This window comes from Meleagris gallopavo, chromosome 2 (assembly GCF_905368555.1).
Source record: "Meleagris gallopavo chromosome 2, MGAL_WU_HG_1.1, whole genome shotgun sequence".
NCBI lineage: Eukaryota > Metazoa > Chordata > Aves > Galliformes > Phasianidae > Meleagris > Meleagris gallopavo.
The window spans coordinates 67,864,631-67,877,372 of record NC_139405.1 but is presented as its reverse complement, the minus strand read 5'-3'; the positions used below and the strand labels follow the sequence as shown (position 1 = coordinate 67,877,372).

The 12,742-nt window shown below is 36.9% G+C and overlaps 1 protein-coding gene across 2 annotated transcripts in view; it reads right to left on the bottom strand.

Moving 5' to 3' along the window:
* PREP (prolyl endopeptidase) overlaps positions 1-12,742 on the bottom strand; it is a 94,755-nt gene that overhangs the window by 64,674 nt on the left and 17,339 nt on the right. For both annotated transcript variants that reach the window (XM_085217579.1, XM_010707556.3), the window contains exon 7: positions 3,593-3,698. In XM_085217579.1, the coding sequence (XP_085073705.1) occupies positions 3,593-3,698 (106 nt within the window). The remainder of the gene's footprint in view (positions 1-3,592; positions 3,699-12,742) is intronic.

The window sequence follows — 12,742 nt, the reverse complement described above, 5'->3', positions numbered from 1 at the left end:
GGAACAAAGTAATGGCCTATAAATATAATTTAATTTCACAGACATTCCCACAGTTTTCCAACAAACAACAACCTGGCAATTTTGGCATTCAGTATTGAGGTCACAACACTGAACTACATGACTTCTACACAACCATTTGGAAGTAAGCGGGCCAAACAAATGTCTATTTATCACTGCAATCGTTGTCTCAGGAAAGTAGTGAAAGAATTACAATCAGCTCCACAAGGCCCTCAGTACATCATAGGGCCAATCCAATCCAGTACATCCAATCTTCAGTGGTCATATTTCTTGACTATGAGAACACCTTTTTAAAGAAAACTATTTAAACAACTAAGAAATTTGATTGCCTCCTGTCAAAGGAAAAGATTGTGCTGCCAGCAATCAAAATCAAGAAAGGTAGACTAAGTTAGTTAACATGACATTTTGAAATAGGCTTTTCGGGTAATAAATCACAGATCAGAATCAGTTCTCTGCATTTTTGTGCAATTCTGTTTAAATGCCATTAATTCATGAGTTCATGTGTGGGCATTTCAACTGCAGTGGCACATTGACTATGGGAAAGAGTATTTTAAAAAACAATTTCACGATGATATAGAGGAAATGATATTTACAAAGATATGCTATGGAGCAACTTCAAAAAACAATCAGTTGAAACGTGTCATGATTACCAGTTGCTTTTTCTTCTCCCACTCCTTCCAAAACAAAAACAAAAATGAACAAACAAACCAGGGAGGGCATACCTCATATCTTCTGAAAAAGATTCACTGCTTTTTTTGTTCAGTGCTCCCCAGGTAAGTTTAAAGAACTGTAAAACTTGAAAAACTTAAAAACCTTTAAAGAACGACTGCATTACTGGACAACTTGTATTAGGGAAGAAAAACAAAAGTCTGAAAAACTGATTATTTAATTCAAGTACAATCTAGGACACCGGAAAAATACTGTCCTGCTTTTTTCCTTTTATTCCTATAATATTCCTATATATTCCTACACACACACACACACACACACACACACACACACACACACACACACACACACACACATTTATTTATTTATTTTGAAAGAAAGGTGATATTCTGAATGCTACCACAGATTTTTGAATAAACAGGTCATTGTAAACAGGTCAAATAAAAAGGCTCAGACTAAACAGTCAATAATTCTGAGGGAAAAAAAATGGTAAGAAATCCCTTAGACTTAACCAAAAGAACAAATTCTTCTCATTATAAATAAAAGCTTCTAAAAGCTAAAAGATAGATGAATAACGTAACATGCTTTAAAAAGCACAGACACTCAAGACTTAACTCTCTTGAGCCTTCGCAACTGGTAGCATGATTCACTACTTACACACACACTCATAATGTATAGATAGCATAAGGAGGGCCAGTATTTTTGTATCCCTTGGTTTTGTAAGAATGTGCTTCCATCATACATAATTCTCTCCATCTTAACCCATCTGAACATCCCTTGGAATATTATTGAACAGTCTCTCCCAATTTGCAGTTAAGTGCAAGTCTTAAATCAAGAAACAGAATTGTTATTAAACTCAATTTCATGCATATTCTAGAGCTGCTCATTTATTATCTAAATCACCTTAATGAAATCTGGTATTAGTTTCTCTGAACTTAACAAATAATTACTTCTACATTTGCTGACCCAGAAAATTAAAAACTGAGCTGAAATTATACTTCTTGTGGTCTAAGTTGCTAGTCAGAAAACAAAGCTTACACATTTGATGCTTGCTCAAATTTACCATTTCTGGCCAAAGACTGGAGGACCAGTGATTCAGGGTGCTTACATGTGAATGGAGAATCATCTCTAGGAAACATCTCATATGTCTATTGTTAAATCTGTGCTTACTAACATGAAGGCAGAAAGACATGGGTAAAGATAAGTCTTCATACTGAAAATGCATTTGGCAACTTAGATAATAAAGGTACATGAGGTTATAAAACAGAATTTGTGCAAGCAAACTGTTATACCTACATCTTTTCTTTTATAAAGGGAAACAGAGAATTTAGAGAGGCAAAAGAATTCCCACTCACAAACAAACAAGAAGGCAAGTCAAAACACTGGTCTGAAGGAAATATTTTTTGTAAAGCAGCATTTCCAAGCCTGGAAAAGTTAAACTATACTTTTACCTAATACCAGGCAGTATAAAATAGAAGCTTCATTATCACATCCATGGTCTGTCAAAGCTTCATGCTAGTTTTCTTATCAAAGTTGTTCAACGTATCTATAAATGGGAGACTAAATATGGCAGGGTAAATATGGGAGAAGAGCTTCTCTTTTTAATTCAATCTGCCTCTAGCTGGAAAGTGTCATCTTGAATGACAATCCAATTTATCATTTATGAAAATGCATCACTATACTAAACAGTGATATCTACGCAGTTTAATGTTTGTAATAGATTTCCACCAAAAGTATCTCTAAGATTGTCATTAGACCTGCCATTTTCTACATTCAAGAGGGCAGTAAATAACTTAGCAGTTTTGTCTAATGCAACTTGTCTAAGACAGGTTTAAAAGTAATTAAGAAATATCATTTATAAAAGGGCAGAATAACATGAACACAAAATAAAAATCAATATTCTCCATATTCATGGGAAGGAGTTTTGAAGTATGAACTATCATCTTTAACACTTAACTCACCGAAATTCAATCTACTGTACCAAGACTTGTTCAACTAATTAAGGGAAGACCACGCAACCAATAAGAACAATAAAGGCACTGACAGAGAGAAACAAAAATACATTTCCCTCTCCCTCCCTACACTGCAGAGCTTCTACCAGTTCTAATCACTCTCATAAGCCTTGAATATTCTGTTTACGGGCAAGAGAACAAGTTGCTTAAATCCAATATTCAATGAGGAGCTGCTATAGTATTCATTACTCCTGAAGTTTTTTTGAAAATAGAAGCAGCAAAGAGTCAAAGAATTAAGTTGTTGTGTACAGAGCAAAGCATATATTTAGGAAGAGATTTCAACAATGCCAGTATTCTGGCAACACAAAAGCCAATGATCATTAAAATGGTCATATTATGGTGAATCAAAGTACCAAGTGTTTTGCCCATAGTGTTGAGGCTACCATAGCAAATACACAAAAGACAGAAGGCAATCCAACTAGAAGACAAATAGGCAACAGTTTATAAATGTTTATTTGAAATCTTACAGTAGAAGTATCTACTAAGAATAACAACACTACAGAGCCAAGTTTTATTACTAATACATTAAAGGGCTTTTTTTCATTTCACTATACAGTGAAAATGTTACATAGAAGTTGGAGAATCAGGTTGCTTTGTTTGTTTTTTTTTTTTAAAAAAAAGGAGATTAACGATTGAAGAGAGACATGCACTTGTGAAACGTGAAAAAATTAAGCATTGGAAAATATTAGTAGAATAGAAAAAAATGGAACATACACTGCTAAGGGTGTCTATATTGTCTCAATTTTTCCTTTGGACTTTTTAAACTACAAAACTAAGAATGTTTTTTTTCTAATGAAACATAACAAAGAAAACCGAGTTCTAGAAGTGTGTATTTTCTCAGAATGAAATGAAAGAAAAATGAAGAAAAATCTACAAAGCAAGAAAACACATACCTGATATACCCTGAGACTCTGCCTGGAGATCACAGTACCACAGTCTGTTCACTGGATCACACCCTTCTCGAATGGACAGCAAGACGTATCGACCATCATCAGATATCTATAAATTAAGAGCAAATAAAATAAAAAATCCAAGTTGAAAAGGCAGTCCCTAAAACTCTAGCAAGAAAATTACTCAGTGCTACAATTAATTGAATGAACAGATGTGTATGGAATATGAGAACTCACCAAGAATCCTCACTCACCACTTATATCGGCAAATAACAGAAGTAAAAAAATTTAAGTTGATTAAAACAAAACACTTGTATCCATTTATTCCCATCTTCAACTAAAAAAAGTTTATTAATAAACATATTTGATCTAAAAGAGTCTGTGCATAAGGCAAACATGCATGCTACGTCAATTTATTTTTAATAGAAAAAGCCAAGCACTGCCCTACCCTCATTTACAGCAGCACACATAACAGAAGGATTTGACAAGATGATAAAAGATAGCTTTGGACTCATGGTTTGCCTAATTACAATGAACTTCCAAAGGTAGCTGCTAAAAGTCTCTCCTTCAGACGTGCAAAGAGACTGGCTGCTCTCCTCCCAGTCACTTAAAAAATTATTGTTTTTATCATTTTCATAGGCTTTATACATAAATCTAGTTCTGTTGCTAAATGAACATTACAAGATACAAACACATTCTAAATTTTCAGATGAAGCTTTTTGTTCTGCCATTACAGAAACACAAGATAAAATTTCCAAAGTTGTGTCTGTTGGTACACAAAGAGTTATCATTTAAGCCTTTTTCTTCTGCTCAATTTTTGCAAACATAACTTGCTTCCTTGCAAAGCTTTTGAAAGTGCAAGTCCACAAAGGGAAGGCATAATATAACAGGAAGTCATCAATTCAAAGTTTCCCTTTCCTTACTAAGCTCTTTTGAGCTTATTCCAAAATTACCAGATTTACACGTTTTATTAACATCTGATGTAGAAGACTGTTTACTGTCTACATTCTTACACAAAAATATCTAATGGAAATTTAAACCTTTAGTTACAAAACATGAAACTGAACTCTGAAAACTCTCCATTTGCTGCTAAACATCTTCAAAAGGTCCTTATTCATCAATTGGAATCAGTCCGTAGGCTTATGGAGTTAATATTCATAACATTAGTTGTGCAAAGTTTTCTTAGAATTAGTTAGCAAAATAAATTTCAGGAATATTAGCCTGTAGCCATACAATTATTCAAGCAGATCCATAGTTTTGAAGGCACAAAGGAACACTGTAAAATACAGCACCTAATCTCAGTATGTGGAAACTAACTAAAAAAAAAACCAAAACCAACAAACAAGCATTTCCAAGTTACCTTTTTGATAAGAATTTTTACCAACCAGGAATTATGTCACTAAAAAAAGGCCATACATCTGCAAGCTTACTAGATGAACAGGAAAGAACACCCAAGATTCCTACAGTAGGCAATACTGTGACATTTTGCCACCTCCTTTCCATGTGGAATATGCTCAGGAACAGAAATCAAGGCTAGATGATCTCTTTTTGAAAAGCATCTCCTGTGTTTTTAGACAAAAATCCACTGAAAGTGTCAGTTTTAATTAAACTAAACCACTGCAATATGTTGGTTAAATTACTGTTCATATCTGTACGAGCTCAAGGTTTCTTCCTCTTCCTCACTAACTCAAGAAATACGCTACTGGCAAGTGGAATACACTAATATACACTGCAGAAGTCAGTAGTAAGACACACACAAGTCTTTCAGTCATAGCCAGAACCCAAACAGATTTGTTCTTTGATGCTATGAATTAAAAGCTAACTGAAAACTGCTCACTTCACACAAGACAGAAAACTTATTTGCCATTTTCTCATGTGTTGTCATAGCAAGGGCAATTCGGAACCTCTCATGACAGCAAATTTGAGCACATCTAATCAGTTTTTCCTTCCACGTTCCCAGCTGAATGAGTGAAGAGCTGATAGCAGTTTATGTTTAATTTGAAGTAGGAACTCCCAAAGCACATTCCTGGTGGGATGCCAATTATGTCTGCCTCTATCACTGAAGCTGTTTTTACATCAGTGAGTTCTATAACCCAAAGGAATGTGACAAAAACAGAATGAGACACTGTTGACTGCTGCATGCTAAAATGTTTAGTATTATATTGCAGATTTAGAAATCCACATTGCAAAGTTACAGTTTGATGAACAAATTTTGGCAGCAGCACCAGTGTATGTCATCTCCCCCTCTTTCCTCTTCTTTCTGCTAGTGTTACCTGTATACATGCAAGTTCTTTCCCCTAACCATACACGTTAGGGCAGGCATTTATTATCTGTGTGGCAAATCACACTGAAGAACTGATTCAGATGAAAAAAATAACATGCTCAAAAACGAGCCCCCACTGCTCCATGCAGAAAAACTTGGATGAGGAGAAAAAAAGAGAGAGAGAGAGAGAGAGAGAGAGAAAGAAATATATAGAGAAAGCCTCCTTTGCCTGACCAGTATCTCAGTTGACTGTGCAGCTGCCAAATGGCTGAGTTAAGATACTGTGCTGAGCAACTGGAAACATGAGTAATAGGGGCAGAGATTGCTTTGAAGGCAGCTCAGCTGCTATGCCCCAACTTTTCTATAATGTAAACAGACTAGTTATCCAAATGGTAAAAGGAAATAGGATTTCCCAAGAACATTTGGGTTATCCTTAAGTAGATACATCTTAGAAAGGTAACCTCACCCTTGCTCTTGGCCCACAAACTTATGAATTGAAATGTCATATCAGCACTTCACTCAAATCTCAGAATGCATTCATAGTTCAATATAAAAAAAAGACAGCTGTAATATCAGAGCTGACAGCCTGGCTCAGAAGTAAATTTGTGTTTCCCTCCATCCTAGATGGAAAGAAACACACTGAGAATTTCTGAGAGAGATTTAGAACACTAGTCAGTTTGCATTTTCTCTCATTATACGATTTCTATTATTTCAGACAACATGCACTGATAAAAGGAAAGGAAGTTACAAAGCAATTAAACATCTTATTCTGACACTTAGTTTCTGTTAAAATAAGACAGAAATAGTCCTATACCCTTTCAACTGGAGTTGACTCTTGAATCCATTCAGTGCTTTTCAAAACTTCAGGTTAACAATGAACAGTTTTACTGGAGTAGTACAGCAACAATCCCTAACACAGCACTGGTAAAGGAAGGATTATTTCAAAAACACAGTGTAGGTACATAGTTTGTAGTTTTGCAGCTACTGTTCAGTCATGTGGCAATTCTGAATGGATTAGATTCATTATTTCAGCACTATTTTCAGTGACTATCTCTACAGTACACAAAGAAATATCACTGCAATAGCTTTACTCACCAGCGGTGCTTTATTTGTTTCACGGATTACACCTTATAAACCAAACTTCTTCTACAGAGACTTTATAGGGGGGCATTTTTTGTTTTTAATAGCAGTTTTGTTTCCTATTACCTGTTCTGTCAATTTCCAGGAAAGGTAACCACTTCTTAGAAAAATACTCAGGGAGAAAACAGTTTTCTTGTGGCTTAGGTAAGTTAATGGATATAAACATTTATTTAAAGTCCAAGAAGTGCATGCACATAAAAAGAGCTTTCCAACTACATAACCATATTTTGTAAAAGAAAGAAAAATGTAATTCATTCTGCAAGTCGTTTAAGGAACCCTAAGTAGTCCTATCTTCTGTTATTTACAATAGCAGTAACAATCTATGAGGATCCGCAGCAAAAGTGAAGTTAAATATTTTGTCTCGTAGAAACTCACTCCAGATCGAAAAATCATACATAATTAAACAAGCAAACAAAAAAGAACAAACAGGAGAAGGCTGTAGGGTTTTCTGGCTTCCTGGCTTTATGTATTACTCCTCAACTAAAAAGTCAATAGGAAAGACATTAAAATGCTTTCCTTCCAAGTAAAGTGGCTTGACAGCAACTCCTGTGAAAATTAATTCTAGTTCTTTGAGCACTACCTGGGTAGTTACCACTGAAAGATTTAGAACAGGGAAGAGCTCTCTATTTTTACTTCACAAACACAGGTCCTTTGAATGCCTATTATTATTGCAACTATTCGTTCCATGTCATTTTAAACTAAACAATGACAAGTTTTACCACTTTTCCCTCTTTTATCATCAAGGTAGAAAAATTCCTAATCACTGCATAATCTGCTTCTGCATAATAAGTAGAAAAACGAAGTAAAAATCATACAATAATATGCCTGCATCCAGAATTAGATAAACTGATTTCTCTTCTTTAACTGCAGATATTAACACCATTATAGCCCGCATCTTGACCTGCATCCACGGTACCTTTGTGAACTACTGCTTTTCTTCAAAAACCAATATCCTCTGTATATGGAACAAGGTTAATTGCCATTACTAACACATTTCTAATAAAACAAAGTAAACAATAGAGCCAAATTGTTAAAGTAAGAACTGCATCCTATGCACTCAGACACAGGAACAACAAACCTTTCAGCGAAAGCAAGATGGGTGGCAATAAAGATAAAACAATGCTGTCTGTGACAATAGCTAGAAATTAAAAACTCATAGCATTGGTAAGTTACATTTTAATACTACAGTTTTCATTACATGCTCTGCATACAACAGTTTAAAACCATGAGGAGTGACTGTGTAAAAACTGTTTTTCCTCCCATAAATATTCATTTACGAATGTAGGAAGCCATTAGTATAAAACAGGCAGATGACAGCTGTTATTTCCAAAACTTTACATACATGCTGCAAAAATGTTGGGCATGATTTCACCAAACTTGAACCTGAAGAATCTACACGCAAAAGACACTTCAGACTGATATAGGAATTACCTGCCTTCCATCACTTACAAATACTTCAAATCTTCCTAACTGATGAGTAAATTAAAATCCTAAGCACAAAAAAAAAAAACAAAAAACAACCAAACAACAACAAACCACAAGCCTTCTGCAGAAGGAGATATAAGAACATCCATTGAAATCTGTCAAAACACTTGGTCAATAAGAAATCAGAGCAATTTTATTTAAACGGCCTCAAGTGTTCCAGTGTCAAAGATGTGCCACAAAGTTCTGCTGCATGATGACAGTCAAGAATCCCCAGTGTAATCTTCCAGCCATTCAAATTCTGCTTTTATTAGCTTATTGCTTGAAAAAGCAAAGCTCCTTCCTTTCCTACAAGAGGAAATTAGGTAAAGCATTCTTACAGTTTTCACTTGTATGTTTTAAAGTCACTCAAACTAACGTATAGTTCCAGCAAAGTGCAAGGTTTTGCACTTGGGCTGGGGGAATCCCAGGCATATATACAGAGTGGAAGGAGCGGTCCTTGAGAGTAGCCCTGCAGAGGAGCACCAGGAAGTCCTGGTGGATGAAAAACTTAACATGAGCCAGCAGTGTGCTCCTGCAGCTTGGAAAGCAAATGGTATCCTAGGCTCCATCAGAAAAGGGGTGGCCAGCAGGGACAGAAAGGCAACTGTCCCTCTCTACCCTGCCCTTGTGAGGGTTCATCTGGAGTACTGTGTCCAGGTCTGGGGCCTCTAACACAAGAAAGACAAGGAACTGTAGGAGAGGGTCCAGAGGAGGGCCACAAAGATGATCAGAGGGCTGGAGGACCTCTCCTATGACGACAGGCTGAGGGAGCTGGGCTTGTTCAGCCTAGAGAAAAGAAGGCTGTGGGGTGACCTCATTACAGTCTTCCAGAACCTAGAGGAGGGGCCTACAAACAGGAGGGGAGTCAATGCTTTACAAGGGTAGATAACAGCAGGACAAGGGGAAATGGTTTTAAGTTGAAGGAGGGAAGATTTAGGTTGGATGTCAGGGGGAAATTCTTTACTATGAGAGTGGTGAGGTGCTGGCACAGGCTGCCCAGAGATGCTGTGGATGCCCCGTCCCTGAAGGTGTTCAAGGCCAGGTTGGATGGGGCCCTGGGCAGCCTGGTCTAGTATTAAATGCGGAGGTTGGTGGCTCTGCCTGAGACAGGGGGGTTGGAGCTTGATGATCTTTGAGGTCCCTTCCAACCAAAGCCATTCTATGAGTCTATGATAGTTCCCATAGTATTTTGTGTTCTTGAGAAGATGAGAATCCCCTGAAGAATGCTACAAATACTTGTTTTGTTACCTATTTGTATCACGCTGGTTTAATAAATTAGATTTTTTAAATTAGAAGACCTAACAGTGGGTGACTACAGGAATGCGGGATTTCTGGATCAGGTCCATCAGAAACCTTTCTATACTGACAAGCAGGCTTGATATACTCTAAGGACATTATTGTATGTAAACAACAAGCTAATATGCTCTCCCTTTCCATCTTTCAGCTTAGAAAAATTGCTTTGGGCATTAACTCAGTTTCACCGTTTCCTCAATTTTCTACATGAGACAGCCTTGTTCCCAAGTGGAACACAACAATATGCACTTGGGTATTTACATACATCCTCTTTAATTCTAGTACAGAGTAAAATTTGTAGCCTTCTGAGGTGACAAACTAACGTATCACTTTTTTTCCCTGTGGTCTTCAGCTCATTTTCAAGTGCAATGAAAGTCACACAGCTGCAAACATATTACACCAAAATAAATTCAGGAGGTTCCAAAGTCTAGGTTAGATCCAATTCCCTTCAAAGCCATTTGGACATTAGGAAGAATTTCCTCTCAGAAAGAGCAGTCAAGCATTGGTACAGACTGCCCAGGGAGGTGGCAGTCACCCTCCCTAGAGGTATTCAAGAACCGTGGAGATTTAGCACTGAGGGACATGGCTCAGTGGGCATTGAGAAAGGATGGACTTGATGATCTTAGAGGTCAAGTCCAACCGTAATGATTCTGTGATACAATGTCTATAAGACATTACACCTACCACATACCCACATGCAGCCAGAAAGACCACCTGGATGTTTTACTTAAGCAAACTCTCTGAGCCTTTACTGTTCATTCTTCCCCCGTTGATGCTGCACTTTCATGATCTTGTAGTGAAAACATGCCACAGCCAGCACATATCTGGCAAAGCTTGTTCCTCTGCACTCCGAATTTCATCTGCAAGTTCACCTTCCTTGCTGGGAACCACTGATGTAAACTGACAGTTCTAAACACTTAAAAATATTTTTCTTGTCAGGTTATGGACTGCTCACAGTGTGTCAAAAAAAAAAAACCCAACATAAAAAATTGTACTTGCTTCATTGTTGGCAGAAGTGGGACAGGAGGATTCCCCCATTGCCCTCCTTTCATTCCTGTCTGTGTAGTAGAGACTTTGAACACTACCAGCTGTGAAAGACTCTTACATAATTTACTGACTAACTTTGAGAATAACAGTCTGTCTGTGAAAAACAGTTATACTATATGAGTCTGGAGAGGAAGCAAGAACATACCATTAACAGAGAGGTAGAAGCCTGGGAAGCTCCTGTTTCAAAGATTATCTGTAACAGTGCAAAGGTTCGGAAAAAAAAAAAAAAACACACCAAAAAACAATAATCTTCATCCCATACTGCCATCTACTGGAAATTCACTCAATTCCTGCTTCTTCCCAAATCCCTTACCATCCTAGAATCCACACCAGAAAAACATACGCATTTTCTACACTAATGAAGAGATTAGATACCATCCTCTTCAAAACTGATCTGGCTATAAATTTGAAGTACGACTAGCAATAAACATATTTTCTCCCCCCTCCCCCCGCCCCAGGCAATCCATTCCAGTGAGAAGCTGGAAACGCATCTACATTTTTATGCCAACTCAATTTTATGCATTACACATTTTGTTTAAATGAAGCATACTTAGTGATGGTGTGAATAAGTAGTGTCAACTACTTAAACTGAAGCTATTTGCTTGCATGTTGTTTCATAGGTGTAACAAGCTTACAAAATTTTACTCAACCCTCTTCTGTTCTAATTGTAGACCCAATTTCATTTTTCCATTTAAATATACATCACAGAGACACTCTTATTTTTTGAAGTATAATGGCATTATTATAACTTTCTCTATCTGAGAAAGATGCAAGTGAAAAGAGCCTGACATGGGTAAAGTCAGGTATTTTCCTCCCTCTACCCAATGGTTGCAAAAACCTGCAATTTCTCCTCTATATCTGATTTCGAACTTCAAGATCTGATCCCGCTATAATGCAGGGTTTGACATTTGAATGTAGACCATCGATGGCATAATCTGACTGACTCTACTGGAGCTTGAGTAAAACAGGAGAGAATCCCTTTCTATCTGTTTGGGCCAATGAGGCACTGTAAAATAAAAATGCTTCTTTATTTATCTTACAAGAATGCAAGTAAGCAGACTTTCATAAAATACTGAGTTGTGCTAGATTTTAAAATCTCTGGCAGAGTGATAGTACCAGGTAAGACTATTTAGAGCGGCACGTGTAAGTCACATAACTTGATTTTTACTAAAGCTATTTTAATTCTTCCCAATTATTTTGTGGGCCTTTGCTTTCTCAGATGCGTACTTAAAAAATAAAATTGACCAGAAAACTTGTTTGAATGGTTCAAAAAGGAGATTTTTGACCTATTCCACAAAGATAAAACCACATTTTACAATCACAATGGTATACTTCAATTGCAGAATATTTGTCTTTTCCTGACCATTAAAAACCATCTTCCATTAATATCAGGGTGCCAAGCCACATTTTACAGCTGCAGCTCACAGCACAGTCCTAGAAAGTCAGCTGTTTTATAGTATTATCACTCCGACAAGCTCATGATTGTTTACCAAAGTGGATCTCTGTTTTACCTTGCTGCCTTAAAATAGTATTTCATCTTACATACCAGCCTCCTAGAGGTTAGGAAAAGTCACTGGCAACTATATACATTAACAAGAGCCAACAGTAGTGAGGTGCTTCTCTATTCAACACCCTAACCTCTCTTCCCAATACTTATGGGAATGTTTCCATTCCAGAGACTTCGAATCAGTAGCTGAACTACAGTCTATTACTCTCCTACACTACAGTAAGAGTTATTACTACCAATGCACTCTTCCCATCCCACAGACTTTTTGATCAATTACAAGGGCAATATATTCTCATCAATGAGGAAAACTACCTGAGACATTTGCTGTCACAGAAAAAGGCACTTTTTTTAAGGTTGTCTCAAGGTTTTCTTTCATGGCAGAAGAGGAAGGAGATGCAGGATGGCTGCTCCTCTGCACTCTGGCCTGGTAAACTCTTCG